The sequence below is a fragment of the Saccopteryx leptura genome, chromosome 13 (genome assembly GCF_036850995.1).
Source record: "Saccopteryx leptura isolate mSacLep1 chromosome 13, mSacLep1_pri_phased_curated, whole genome shotgun sequence".
NCBI lineage: Eukaryota > Metazoa > Chordata > Mammalia > Chiroptera > Emballonuridae > Saccopteryx > Saccopteryx leptura.
The window spans coordinates 41,940,269-41,954,698 of NC_089515.1; the positions used below are offsets into that span (position 1 = coordinate 41,940,269).

Genomic DNA, 14,430 nt, shown 5'->3' on the forward strand with positions numbered 1-14,430 from the left:
ATAGCTAAGTCCTCCAATATCTATTTTCTCTCCTTATTCAGTAAAAAAAATTCCTGATTTTTATCTGGGTACATGGCCACCTAGAATGAAGGCGACCTTCTCCAGGACCTCTCACATTAGCTGTGGCCTTGGAATTAGGTTCTGGCCAACATAAAAGACGTACAGTGTGTGAATTTCAGGAAATGTTCTTAAGGGAAGACAGGAAGTCTTTCTCCCCTACTTCCTGCTGGTTGGAATACAGATATGAAGGCTGGCTCTCAGCAGCTATCTCTGGCCATGGAGGGGGAGCCGTGCACTGCAGACAGCAATGCGAACAGAAGGAACCGGGCTCTGACCTTGTGGAGAACTTAGCAGCCCTGGACTACAGATTTATTTTTACGTGAGAGAGATTCACAAAACTTCCATTTTACTAAAACCACTTATTTTTTTTTTCCTTTTACTCGTACAGAAGGTGATACGGGAATTTGTCTAGATAAACCTCAAAATGAACCTTTTTAAAAAGACACCAGATTGCCCTTTCAGAATATAATGCCACTTGGAGACATGTCTTTGTCTTCAAGTCCCGTGTGGCAAACAGACTGCATAGAGGGGGCTGTGTCCCCGGTCCCTCCCCTGAGCCTGACTGTAGTTGTGCCCAGAAATAAACAGATATTCTGCCACACCGAGAAAGTGGTTCAAATCTATCTCACACCTCCCTCTGAACTAGCTTAGGGCCAATCTGCTCATCCCTGACCTTCACTCCAGGTGAGGCGCTTTGTGTGAGCTCAGTGTTTGAGGGCTGCAGGAGGGTCTGAAAGGGAGCGACTGGCCCTTTGCTGTGTCCCCCCCCCTCCCCCGCCGCCCCACACAGGTATGCTGGAAGCCCGGGAAGGGAGGGGACAGTCCTCCCAGAATCAATGCCTGTGGTGTCCTTGTAACGGGCACCTTGCCGGGCCCAGGCCTGGTCGGCAGAGAACAACAGGACCCATTCTAGTGCCTCAGCCGATGGCTGAAGTCATGCATCTCGGCATCTGGGAACGGCGCCTTTCCCACGGCCCCAGAAGAAGAGGAGTGTCTGCTTTCATGCTCTTTGCAATAGAAAGGAGGGGACACTGGGGACAGGAGTGTTCTGTGGTCTTTAGGGGAAAAGCCAGAGCCCTGCTCTCAAGTCTCCATCAGTTTAGAAAAACCAAAGGTAGTTTGCTGTCTGCTGTTGGAAAGCACCAAATCATCAAAGGGTTCCTTTGACGGAGCCTGGCCTTTGGGTCCAGGATCTGGTCCCTTCCCTTGTAAAGGAACGTGACAGGCCAGGCAGGGTGTGGCAGGGGGAGGGGGCAGTCTGGATACAGCACCCCTTCTGCCCTGACGGCCGGTGACCCGCAGCGAGGGGCTCCCCTCGGGGCCTGCACGTCTGGACTGTAGGATCTAGAGCTCTGGCACGACGAGTCCGGTCAGATCACAGCTCATTTCAAAGACGTAGGAGATCACTTTCTGGTTGGACGTAAAGACAATTCCATTTGGAGGGCTCCAGCTCAAACCTCTTTTTCCTAACGTTAAAAGCTCTCCTGCCATGTCTCTGAGCCAGCCCTGCCTGAGCCAGGGAGGCAGGGCCCCCCCCCAGCCCTAACATGTGAACCCCACATTGCTGGCGGTGGTCCACGTGCTTCCTCGCCCGTAAGTAGCTCCCATCGCCTCAGTATCTACAACAACCCCCAGAAACAGTCTATTGAAGTGACTTGCAAATGTTCTCAGATTCCATTTGGGAGAGCAACACCAAGGGAGGCCGGCTTTGTCGGGCGGCCACGGAAAGCTCTCTGGCCTTGAGGTTTGGGTTCGGCTTCTCCAAGTTGCCAAGACGACAAATCCCAGCCACGGGAGTTCTCCAATGAGCGAGCGCTGCCGATCGACAGTGTGAGGAGTCTCCGGAAGTTGGTGGCCGAGGCTGGATGGCCGCTTCCCTTGCTGGTCCCCACGGCCCCCAGCCGGCCTATTCCAAAGGGGAGCCGTGCCCTTCAGCACTCCGGGCTCTTCTGCAAGTCTTCAAAACAGCGCGCGGACATCTTCCAAGGGCGGTGTCCCCCACTGTCCAGCAGCGGCTCGGTTCCTGGGTTTGCCGGGCCTCACAGGAACCGGAGGAAGGGGCAGGCGTCGGGCAGGAGCCAGGGCGCTGCCTGCCACCATGTCTCTGCCTCTCCCGGCTGCCATCACCCCGGGCGCCTGGGTCGTTCCTCTTCCTGCAGGCAGCCCGGCTGCAGCTGCCCAGGGTCCGGGGCTTGTCACCTGCACAGTGAGAGAGGAGCCGTGTTATTCCAGCCTCCAAAGGGGCTGCTGGGTTCTTGTTTCTTAATCACTTTTTTAGATTGTTTTTTAAGCTTATTTTTCAATTCCAGTTGACATTCAATGTTATATTAGTTTTCGATGTACGACACAGTGATGAGACATTTATCTAACTTGCGAAGCGGTCCCCCCAGCAGGTCTCGTACCCACCTGGCACCACACCTAGTTATTACAATATCATTGACTACATTCCCTATGCTGTGCTTTACCTCCCAGGGATTGTTTTCACAACTGGCAATTTGTACTTCTTAATCCCGCCCCCTCTCTCCAAGCCCCTCCCATCCCCAACCATCATTTCTTCTCCGTATCCTGCTCAGACCTCCCCAGAGCAGCAGCACCAGCAGGTACACACCTGCCTGGGGCACTCGGCCTCAGGGCTGCCAAATCAGGACTTTCTTCAAGAATTATCAGAGGCAGAGGGAGAAGGTAGGGGAGAGGGTTCGTCTAAGCCAGTGGTTCTCAACCTTTCTAATGCCATGACCCCACAATACAGTTCCTCATGTTGCGGTGACCCCAAACCAAAAAATAATTTTGGTGGCTACTTCATAACTGTAATTTTGCTACAGTTATGATTCGGAATGTAAATACCTGATATGCATTATGTATTTTCCGATGGCTTTAGGGCGACCCCTGTGTTTTGGTCGTTCGACCCCCGCCGGGGTTGTGACCCACAGGTTGAGAACCGCTGGTCAAGCTCTGGGGCAGGGGTGAGCAGGGACCTGCAGGGTGATCTGAGACAGCACCGGGACAGCCATCCCTGCCCCTGTCCTCTCTACACTGAGGCGATTCCAATTTCACGGGGACCTAGACAAGCAGGACAGTGTGGTGACTGAGAACGTGGGACCCAGCATCTGCCATCTCAGCCACACACACACCTTACGTTGAAAAAAGTCACCTGAGCACCTGGGCCTCACCGGTTTGCCTGTAGAATTAGAATAATGTATCCCAGATTCCACAGTCCAGTGAGGATCAAACGAGACGCTCTATCCTAAGGGCTTATAGCTCTGAGCCTGGCCCGTGGTCAGTGCTCACGTCGTCCTGGGAGCTGCAGGAATGCGGACTCGCTGTACGGCAGCCGAAGGGCCCTGGGACGGGAGTCGGAAGCCAAAGGGCCCTGGGACGGGAGGCGGAGAGCCTGGGTTTGCAGACTGACCCAGCAGCCCTGGGACGGGAGGCGGAGAGCCTGGGTTTGCAGACTGACCCAGCAGCCCTGGGACGGGAGGCGGAGAGCCTGGGTTTGCAGACTGACCCAGCAGCCCTGGGATGGGAGTCGGAGAGCCTGGGTTTGCAGACTGACCCAGCAGCCCTGGGCTCTGAATCTGCATTTCGAACAAGCTCCCCAGGGAGGGGGCTGCCCTGCTGGGTGGAGGGCTATGCTCTGACCAGCAAGCATCTATTGTAATTCAACCCCACCTTCCCCATGTTCCAGGGGGGCAAACCAAGGCCCTCAGAGCAAAAGAAGGTTGCTCACAGAGGTTGGGAACAGTACATGGAAGACTGAACCAGCATCTGAGAGAAGAACTACTGTCGGACCCTAACTTATGGGGCACTGTCACCTTCTCTGCTCCCTGCTTCAACTGAGGAATCACTTGACATCCTTAGTTTAGAGAGTCAACATGCCTCAGGGGTGCTGTGTACATCCACAGAGTCTTAAATGATCTTCCCCCCAAGGAAACACCTCCTCCGATAGGGGAAATTCCCAGGGGAGACCCACCTGCAGAGCCTAAGAGAAGAGAGGAGAAAGTCCCATCAGCGAGGCCCCCATCCCAGACAGATCAGAGAGCTAATAATACCCTCGGGTCCTGCCTGTCAAATCCCCCTCCACACCCCAAATAAGCTACTTCCCTGGTGGCTTCAAAGCCTTCCTTGTCGCTGCTGCCCTGAAACCTCACGCCCACCCTGCTCACTCAGCACAGGTGGCGCCGACACCCCGGGCCTGTCCCCTGCCTGTCCCGCTGCTAGGGGAGCAGGACCTCAGATCCTAACCCTCAGAACGGCCCCTGTCATCGCCCTATGCATCACCCTCCAGCCAAGGAGACATTTCCTAATGCAGAGTTAACTCTTACTCACTCACGGTGAAGAGCGAGTGTAAGTCATGACATCACAGTGACACATCTCACTCTCCTTTGTGCTTAAAGCTATGCCGTCTGAGACGGCAGCTGCTAGTCACAGGTTAGGTATGCTGGGTAAATTTGAAATTTCATTAAAATGAGATAAAAATTAAAAATAAGAATCCAAGCCCGCAGTCACACCTGGGACACATTTCAAATGTTTGAGAGCCATGAGCAGCTAGAAGCCGCCGCGCTGGGCAGAACAGATCGAGAACATGGCCGTGGTCATGGACACTTGTCCTGGAGCTGCAGTGAGTACTGAGGGTCACGTAGTAGGTCCACACTGGAGTTCCAACTCAGCTCAGAGCCTGGTTCGCCGAGGGACGTCCCCCGACCCGGAGCGCAGCCACAGTCCGGACCTGCCAACCTGCCGGACCAGGGACGGAGGTCCAGCAACCCCGTGTCTACAAGCCTCCAGGACACGGCTCTGGGCACTCAAGTGTGGGAGCCCCTAGTTCAGTCGACCACGAGCGAGGTGTCGACCTCGTGAACAGGGGACACAGTACTGGCTCAGCGTGGAGCTTCAGGCTCTGCCACAGGACGGAGGCCGGTGTAACTCTCAGATCTGCCGCCAGACAGCCGCGCGTGAACTTGGCCATTCGTTGAACAAGCTAAGCCTCGGTTTCCTCGTCTATAAAATGGGATAACTGTAGCTGCCTTCTAGAGCTGCAGGGCAGGATGAGGTGACACATGCAAAGTGTGTGGCAGTGACAGGCCCCTGCTACCAGAATGTCCAAGTGAGGTTAGTGTATCACCACCACCTGTGTCTGCCGCCTGTTCACGGACTCACGCAGCCAGCCTTGGCCCCCACGTACCAAGTGGGATTTTTAGCCTCTTCCACTGACCGATCGGTAGAACTGCGTCATCGGTTAAGAAGTGCTGCTTAATAAGAGACACTTGCTCAACAGCGGGACAACAGGAAAGCCGCACCCATGGAGCAGTGTGTTTATGGAGTGGGGAAAAGACACAAATAGGACATCGGGGAGACTGCGCCGGGCGCCGGGCACAGGTTCTGCCTGGAGCCTTCTCCTTGGAAGGCCTGCACGGGGGTGGGGGGGGGGGGGCTCCAGGCACCGCAGAGGGCAAGGAGGGGGTGGGGAAGCCCTCTCCCTTTCAGGAGGGCTTCGCTTGTCCCTACTGTTCAAGTAAAACAGAATCCCCAAAGGAAAAGAGGAGGGAGGTAAGAAGATAAAAGAGGATTATATACTCAGCCCGGGATTAGCTACCACTTCCGGTGGATGGGGGTGAAGAGGAGAAAGAAACCCAGGGCACAGGGAGCAGACGGGTCCCTGGCCCCAGCTGTACCCCAGCTTCCCGCCGGCCTGCAGTGGAGGAGCAGGGTCTGACTCCCTGACTCCATGTTCCTCCTCTCCACCTCCATCCTCCCAGCGGCCACGGCGACCTCTGGAAATGTGCGATCTGTCGTGAGATTCCACTCTAAAACGTAACCCAAGTGTCCCAGGATCTTCTAATCTTGGTCCCCAGGCGTTAGACACCTGACCAGGGGTCCCCAAACTTTTTACACAGGGGGCCAGTTCACTGTCCCTCAGACCCTTCGAGGGCTGGACTATAAAAAAAAACTATGAACAAATCCCTATGCACACTGCACATATCTTATTTTAAAGTAAAAAAACAAAGCGGGAACAAATACAATATTTAAAATAAAGAACAAGTAAATTTAAATCAACAAACTGACCAGTATTTCAATGGAAACTATGCTCCTCTCACTGACCACCAATGAAAGAGGTGCCCCTTCCGGAAGTGTGGCGGGGGCCGGATAAATGGCCTCAGGGGGCCACATTTGGCCTGCGGGCCATAGTTTGGGGATCTCTGCACCTGACATCCCCAAACCACTTACCCACATGGAAAGTCTGGCCCCTTGCATGGCCCCCCTTCCCCCAGACATATCTGAGACTCCCACAGCTGCCAGGGCCCCGGATGTCACAGCCACAGCCCTCAGCACTGCTGCTCGGGGCTGAGCAGAGCTCCCCCTCTGCTGGGGGAGCCGGAGCCCCTTGCCCCGTGGGAGGAGAGGCTGCCGCCACCCCCATGGCGCATGGGAGGGTCCCCACGGTGGAGCTGTGTCCTGCCTCACCCTGCAGGCTGCAGCGAGAGAGAGCCTGCTCTGCCACACTCCCACAGCCGGCTGACCGGGCTCCCAGGGTATTAGAGGCGTTCCTTCAGGGCACCCAGGTCCAGGCAGTGTACTGGGCTAGGGTCCCTGGGGACAGGATACCTGACTTCAGGGACAAGCTGACCTGGGTCCCGCCCAGGCTTTAGCATCCCTTACAGAGGACACAGCATCTCTGTGGAATGGATCTCCTCTCCCAGCACAGGGAGACTGCTGGCTCTGAGGCTTCTATCCTCTCGCTTGCCCTGGACTAACGCAGGGGAGGCCCAGCCCACAGGGCCCTGTGCCCTTCTCACAGAGTTCAGCGACCTCCGAGTGAAGCCTCCCCGGGGGCTGAGTCAGAGCCTTGACCTGCGCAAGTCAAACCCCAGCTGCACACCTTCCCAGCTGGTTGTGTGCATGCTTCTGGCTGGGTCAGTGACTGTGGAAATAAACATTCCGTCAATTGTGTTTTTTACTGAAAATCCCAGCATCAGCAGTTGGCTTGGCATCTGTCCTGGCCTGGAGTTGCCCTGTGTGGGCCCACTTGTTTCCAAGGCTCCGGAAAGATGTCTGCAAAGTGCCCCCTGCCCTTTCTGCGCCTCCTCCCTCCAGGGTGAGACCCACCATACTCCCCCTGTGATTCCCGATGGCTCCTGTGTCGCCCTCTCCATGCTGAGGGGTTCCCGCCTGGTGCGGACGGGGCTCCTTCTCACATCAGTTTTTATTTCAAAGAGCACAAAATCGGTGCTAAATCACCGTGAGGGTTGCCAAGTTCGAGGAGCAGCTGAGGTGAGCAGCGTCTGCTCCTGACGCACCTTGGGTGCAAAATTGAAGACTTTGGACCTGGCCCTGAAGGCTGAGGGGCCACCGGCAGACCAGAGGAGCCGGGGACAAGTTCCTGTGTATTTTATAAAGACTGCTGCTGGCAGGCACGGAGAGGGATGGGCGGGCAGTGGGAGTGCAGCCCAGAGGCCTCTGCTGAGTGGAATTAACTCAACACACATTTATTAAGTGCCTACTGCATGACAGTTCCAGGCCCTGGGCCCCAGCGGCAAACGGCTCAGGAAAGGAGCCTGCCCCAAGTCGGGGAGAGCTCCCAGTCCTGTGTGAGTGGGTGGGTGGGAGTCAAGAAAGAACAAGAACAAGGAAATGTCTCCCAGCGTGTCTGCAGGTTAGGAGCCGTGGAGAATAATCCACAGAGAAGAGGGAAGGAGCGACTGTATCACAAGGGGTTCAGGGAAATCGTCACCAAGAAGGTGACACGTGAGCAGAGACCTGAGGGGAAGGACAGGGCAGGAGCCGTGTGAGATCCAGGCAGAGAAACAACCCCAGCAGGGAAAGATGGTGCGGCGGGCACAGGCTCGAGTCCTAGGAATGAATGGAGGTGGGGCTGGGACTTAGTGGTGAGGGCGGAGGGACCAGTGCGGGGAGTAGGGGGTCCACCAGGCATGCGCACCAGGTGGCTGTAACGAGGGCCTGTCATAGGGAGGATGCCATCATCAGGGAGGGCCCACTGGCTCAAGGCTTCACCAGTTATTTCACCAGGTGGGGCCAGAGGAGCAGAGGGAATGGGCCAGGGTGTAAAAAGGCTGACTCCGTGCTGAGTGGGCTAGTCTGAATGCGCCTGGAAAGAGAGCTGTTCTCAAAACCACCAGACCCTGGAACAGGTCAGCTATTGTTAGAATGGTTCTAAGCGTGGTTCTGATCTGTGTGTTCAAGCTATTCTTATATTAGAGCTGGAGTTCTCAAGCACCCATGTTCAGATTTCAAGGGAGAGGAGGAGGGGACGGGGCACCAGAGCGACTCATCCCAGACTCCCCGAAGGTGGGGTGCAGGCAGCTGATGGCCTGAGCTGGAAAGGTCTAGAGGAGAGAGAGACAGAGACAGAGACATACAGAGAGAGGGTGACAGAGAGACGGAGAGACAGGGAGAGAAGCGTTCTCTGAGAGTTTGATAAGCATGCAGAACCCAGCCAGTCACGTTGACACACACACCTGACACCCTGGATGGTTCTGAGATCCTGCCCTGCAGAGGCACAGGTTGAGAAGCGTGTTTAGATTCAGGATGGGCTGGCCATCCCGGGGCAAAGGCCTTGCACCCCGGGCAACACGCTCCTGCTCAGCGCTCTGTGTCACTAGGGGAGGCAAGGGCCAGACAGGGTTTGAGTTTTGCCCAGAGCCCAGATGGAGGAGCAGTCTTCACGACTGGTGGGAGAATACGCTCCCCTAATCTAGGGTGAGACAGAGGGAGACCCGGGTACAGGCAGGGTGGACACTGTGGACATTGGTGGGCTTTGCTCGCCTGTTTCCCTTGTCCTGCCTACAGCACCTCACTCTTCCTTTAACATCCACGTCTCCCTCACTCTCAGTCATGTGGTCCAGGTGCGGCAGAGCCACCTGGTGGACACGTGACCCAGCCTGGCCAATGACGTCATTCCACTCCCTGGGCGCTGTGAATGGTTCAGGGATGGTCACGTGACCCAAGACAAGCTAAGGGGGCATGCACGAAACTACTGGGAAAGCTGGTTCTCATCCCCCGTGGCTGGCACACCTGAAATCTGAGAGGGCCTGTCTGAGGATGAAGCTTGCGCTCAGGAACTGGGGATGGAGGGGGCGGTACTTGAGCGCCCAGACGCAGTTCTGCCTGAAGCCTGCCCTGTGCCTGCCCTTTTCAACTACAGGAGCTAATGAAGTGCCTTTTTCATTTAAGCCGATTTGAGTTGTGTTTTGATATTTACTATGGAAACAATCCTGACTAAAGAGGAGCCAAAAGGGAAAAGAGAGATGAAGATTAGTTTTCTTACAAGTCTTGCTTTCAAATGCCCATTTTACTCAATGAGACCTCATATTACTTTACTGGCAAAAGGGATTTCCTGTCTCCAATTGTAGCATGTCCCCCAAACATGCATGTCCTTAGGAAAGGTGACCCACATTAGGAAGAATGAAAGTCATGCCACCACCATAGTCTTAGGCACTTTCCTGTAAGATTCTGCAAGAACCATTCCCCGCGCCCCACACCCAGCCCACATTCCATAGACCAGTCAGCGTGGATTATGGACCATTTTTGCTTTAAAACCCTTCCATCACACCTAAAATGAAGTCAGAACTCCTCACCTGGCTATACGTGGCTGGGGTCACTCTCCAGCTCAATCCACAGCAGTTTCTACTCCTGCCATGTCAGCCTCTCTGTTTTTCCTTAAAGATACCAAGCTCCTTTCTGCCCCAGGACCTTTTCACATGCTACCCCTATTGCCTGGAATGCTTTCTCCTGCTCCACCCACCCTCAGGTCTCAGTAAAAGCCCTTTTCTTAGAGAAGCTTTTCCTGACCCCCCCATCTGAGGAAGGTCATCTCTGTCAAGACCTTCCACAGTGTCTTGGTGGCTTTCTTCACCTGACACCACTTACAATCATATATTTACTTGCGAGTTTGTTTACTGTCCATAAGCTTTGTGAGAGAAGGGGTTGTGGCCATTGGTGGTGTTGCTCTGAGTGTGGTCCAGGGACCCGGCCGCACCAGCCTCTCCTGAGAGCCCATGGAAATAAGGCATCTTGGCCGAGGCTCAGGGATTCATGTGCACACTGAGGTGTGAGAGCTCTACTTCTGGGGGATCTCCCTCCGCTCTGACACAGCTCCGTGACCTAGTCTTCCCCCCCTGCTGCTGGAGGAGCCAGACCTGCTGGCTTCTGTGCATTTCTATCCATCTCTCCGTCCCCTGGCGGTACTGATACTAACCAGGAGGGCGGCTAAACTCAGGACAAGGAGGTCTGCCATGAACAGTTCCCCGAGGAGCTTCCGTGAGACCCTGAGACAGGCAAGCAGCAGCCACCAGGGAGCCCCCAGGCTGGGACACAACAAGGGGCCGACCTGCTGGCACCTGCTGTGCCTGGAAGCTGGGCTGGAATGTCCTGAGGCGGCCTGGCAGCAGTTCAGACGGCTCAGCCTGCCCCTGCTCCTGATCTCGGGCTCACACAAACCCAGGAAGGGCAGCGATGGGGATGTTTGCACAGCAGACAGACCTTCCCTGCTCCTCCCTCTGCTCGGCAGATTGGAGTCGAGAGCCCACGCCTGACTTGGGTTCAGGTTTGGGCCAAAGCCCTCCTTTGATCTGAGGGGCTTGCCTTTCCCTGGGTTATTTATTTGGAGAAACCGCTCTGGCTTCCCACCACTTCAAATACACCTCCAGGAAGCAACACCAGACGAGGGCCCCACCACGGGGCTGCTTCTCTGCCCGGGGCCCCCCAGCCTTGTACCTGGGACCTGTCACCTGTATTCCTATACGCAGGTGCGATTCACAGCCCCGGAGCACAAGTCCGTGATCTCTGGAAGAATATGGGCTCCGACCAACTGATGCGGAGGGGTGCCTAGAAATGAGGGGTTCTGGGTTCCAGTCCTCGGACACCTGGGGCAGCGTGTACTTAGGTGCTGACTCAGGGCCGGGCCTGCACAGGGCTGGGACAGAGATGAGTAAGGATGACGGTCTCTGCTTGGAGCAACTCACCTGGGAACCTGCTTCACCGCCCGGGGAAGGGCTCTATATAATTGTCCCCTCCCACATCTCCAACATTTCAGTATGAACGTTTCCAAACACACAGCCAAAACTGGAAGAATTTCCCAGTGAATGCCAACATATCTACCACCACCTGGAAGCTATCACTAACATTTTGCTATATTTTCTTTGTCACATATCCGTCCATCCATCCATCCATCCATCCCTCTACCCACTCAAAAATCATCCTTAATTTTTTTTGCCTGAATTTCAGAGTAAGTTGCAGGAACCAGGGCACCTCTCTCTAAATCAGCGGTTCTCAACCTGTGGGTCGCGACCCCGGCGGGGGTCAAACGACCAAAACACAGGGGTCGCCTAAAGCCATCGGAAAATACATATTTATTATACAATACATTTTTAAGGTTGAGAACCGCTGCTCTAAATACTTCACACGTCTGTGATTACCGAGAGTTCAACATTCATTTAATTTTTTAAAACCTTTTGAGGCCTGACCTGTGGTGGCGCAGTGGATAACGTGTTGACCTGGAATGGTGAGGTCGCCGGTTTGAAACCCCAGGCTTGCCTGGTCAAGGCACATAAGAGAAGCAACTACTGCGAGTTAATGCTTCCATCCTCCTCTACCCTTTCTTTCTCTCCTTTCTCTGAAATCAATAAATAAAATCTAAAATAACAAAAAAAAAATCTTTTGAAGCAAAATTTACATGTCACAAAGCACACAGACCTTAAGTGTACATTGACTGAGTTCTGGCACATGCACACACCCGCGTAACCCACGCCCTTATCAAGGTGTAGGGCATTGTCATCACCCTAACCCTGTCCCTGTCAGTTCCCTCTTGTAGCTGAAACATATCAGAACAGATTCCTTTTACCTGCTCTAGAATTCTCTATCCATGGAATTACTTGGTATGCAATCTGCTGTGCGAGGCTTCCTCTCCTGGCGTGCTTTTGGGATCCGCCCATGTTGCTGTATCAGCAGTTTGCTTCTCAGAGCTGCGGTGTGGGATCCGATTGCATGAATAAGCCCTACTACAAATTACTGCTCCAAACAAAGTGGGGTTTAGGAGGAAAAAAAAAAAAGAGAGAGAGACAACTTTGCTATCCTAACACAGCCAGACAAAGCCATGTTGGCCACTGTGCTCGAACCCAAGATGCTCTGGCGGGTGTCCCAGCCCTGCCACAGAGTGGCGGCCCAGGTCACACTCCTCTGTAAGCGCCCTCCTCCAATGGCCTTCGCGAGGAATAACGAGGCGGCCCCATGCAAGGTGACTGGCAGAGCACCCAGCACAAAGAGTGAGCACCCTCAATGTTACTGCGTTGGCGAAGAGGAGCTTTGATTCACCAAGACAAAGTGAGTTGAAACCTCGCAGGTGTCCCTTGAGCGGCTCCGCCATCCTGGGAATTCCCTGTAGGTTCTTTTTTGAAAACAGGAGCAGTGTTGTGTAGTATTTCATGGCGTTATCTTGCGGCCATTCACCTTTTCCAATGACCTTTCTCTGATGTTTTACGCTGGTTCCTCTCCAGCACCGAAGGCGGTGGGCATCTCCCAGCTCACAGAGGTTTGGAGAGAGCTGAGACAGAACAAATCCAAAGTGCTAAGGGCAGCTCCAGGTGTGCAGTAAGCGCTCTGTAAGTTACCTTTCCATCGATAGCCGTGCTCGCTGAAAGGGCAGGACAGCGACTGGTTCATATTTGCTGAGACCAGCGGGTATTTAAGGAATGCTTTTGAGAGACTCTTGCCTTGAGAAGTCAGGACACCCAGCACACAGGTCGGCCTTGGGCTTCCAGCCCAGCAGAGGCAACTACAAACGGGATTCCGGAGGTGGGGGTCCCCTGGGCCCACAGCCCAACCTCCCGGGGCTGCAGCCCATGCCTGGGTCACGGCCGGCGCAGAGCACCCCCCTGCCCCCGCCGAGGCTCTGGCCTCCTCTGCTGGGCTGAGCCGAGCTGGGGCTCAGTATACTTACTGGCCCGGGTTCAGCCCACGTTGGCTGTGTTGCCTAAGATCTTCCAGAGGCTTCAGCTGGAAAAAGTTAATCCTCACTTTTTACCATAAAATAGGAGAGGGTGGCTAAGCGAGGAGGTGGCTGTCAGCTCAGGGCAGACCCTGCTGGCTCACCGAGGGCCTGCTGGACGGTGCCTGGCTGGGATCTGAACCCAGAACTCTCTGACTCCAGCTTTTTCCTGCCCCTCCCTGACTGCCAGCTGGCTCTTAGTAGCAAACCTGGAGGTGATGTTTCTAGCACCCCGGAGCAGGGAGGGACCTTCACAACCATGGAGCCCGTGACTTGCCCAAGGTCCTAGAGTGAAGATTCAAAGCCGGTCCAAACTCAATTCAACCTACGGGTATCTCGTATTGGGTTGAGCAAAACAAAACCATTTGTGTTCAACCAGTTTGATGTGATTCAACTGACGCACTTATCCAGCCTCTGTCATGTGTACGTGGCTGTCCTTGAGTCAGGGAGGTGCCGGGGGCAGGGGCACAGAGACGAGGAGGCAGTGATTGTCCCGGGAGCTTAGGTTGGTGTCGATAATCTACGTGCTATGTGGCGATCTTTTTCCTAAGTGGTCCTGCCTCTTACTGTGAGATCCACACCATTTGACTTGGGTCAGTGACCTTCTCAGGGCTTCAAAGACCCCCAGATTCCACAGCTCCCCAAATCTCTGCCCTGAATCTGTGCTGCGGGCCCCCTGGGACCTGCCCTTTCGCCGGGTGGGCCTCCTGGAGCCACATTTTTTCAGTGGGATCCCTGACTCCTTGGCCAAACTGACTGGACCAGCAGTGACAACCGACCCAAACGAGGCTGATTATTTTTCCCTGGGTTCCAGTCCCTTCTTCTGGCCTGGCTTTATACCTGCCTTTCATTCTAGGAGACACCCGTGTCCTTAGAACAAATCCAACCCCATGTTTTTGTTTTGTTTTGTTTTGCTAAATTTAGCTCAATTTATTATCTATTACTTGCAACAAAAATGAAAAAAAAAAATCTTAATTTTCAGCCCACCAAGGAGTGTCTGGCCTTTCTCTCCTTGGGTCTTACGCAGCCACTGGGACTTTTGGACACAATTTTCTGAGTGGATTTCTACCTCCATTCTCAGGGACTCTTCCTGGGTAGCCAGGATCTATCTATCTCTGGTGGCCAGGATTTTTCTAAGGACAGAGGATGTCATGCCCTCGATTCCCTCCAGGTCCCCGGCTAGGCAAGGGTCAGCTGAGCAGGATGCATGCAGGACTCACAAAGATGGCGCACATGAGCGTGGGCTGTTGGGGGCATTTTGCTGCACCTATTAGGAGCTACTCTCGTGTGTTTACAATTCAATTCGTGTTGGAACAAAGACAAGCTGAAAATCAAATAAACAGCTTCCAGACACTCAGCACACTGCACAC

General features: G+C 54.4%; 1 protein-coding gene across 5 annotated transcripts in view; it reads right to left on the reverse strand.

Annotated features, from left to right (window-relative positions):
- Positions 1-14,430, reverse strand: part of CEMIP (cell migration inducing hyaluronidase 1) — a 154,138-nt gene that overhangs the window by 75,478 nt on the left and 64,230 nt on the right. For 3 of the 5 annotated variants that reach the window (XM_066354581.1, XM_066354579.1, XM_066354580.1), the window contains exon 4: positions 925-2,259. The exons of 1 other annotated variant lie outside the window; for it this stretch is intronic. In XM_066354581.1, coding sequence (XP_066210678.1) covers positions 925-968 — 44 coding nt within the window. In that variant the 5' untranslated portion in view covers positions 969-2,259. The remainder of the gene's footprint in view (positions 1-924; positions 2,260-14,430) is intronic. One more of the 5 variants, XM_066354582.1, reaches the window with a different exon arrangement.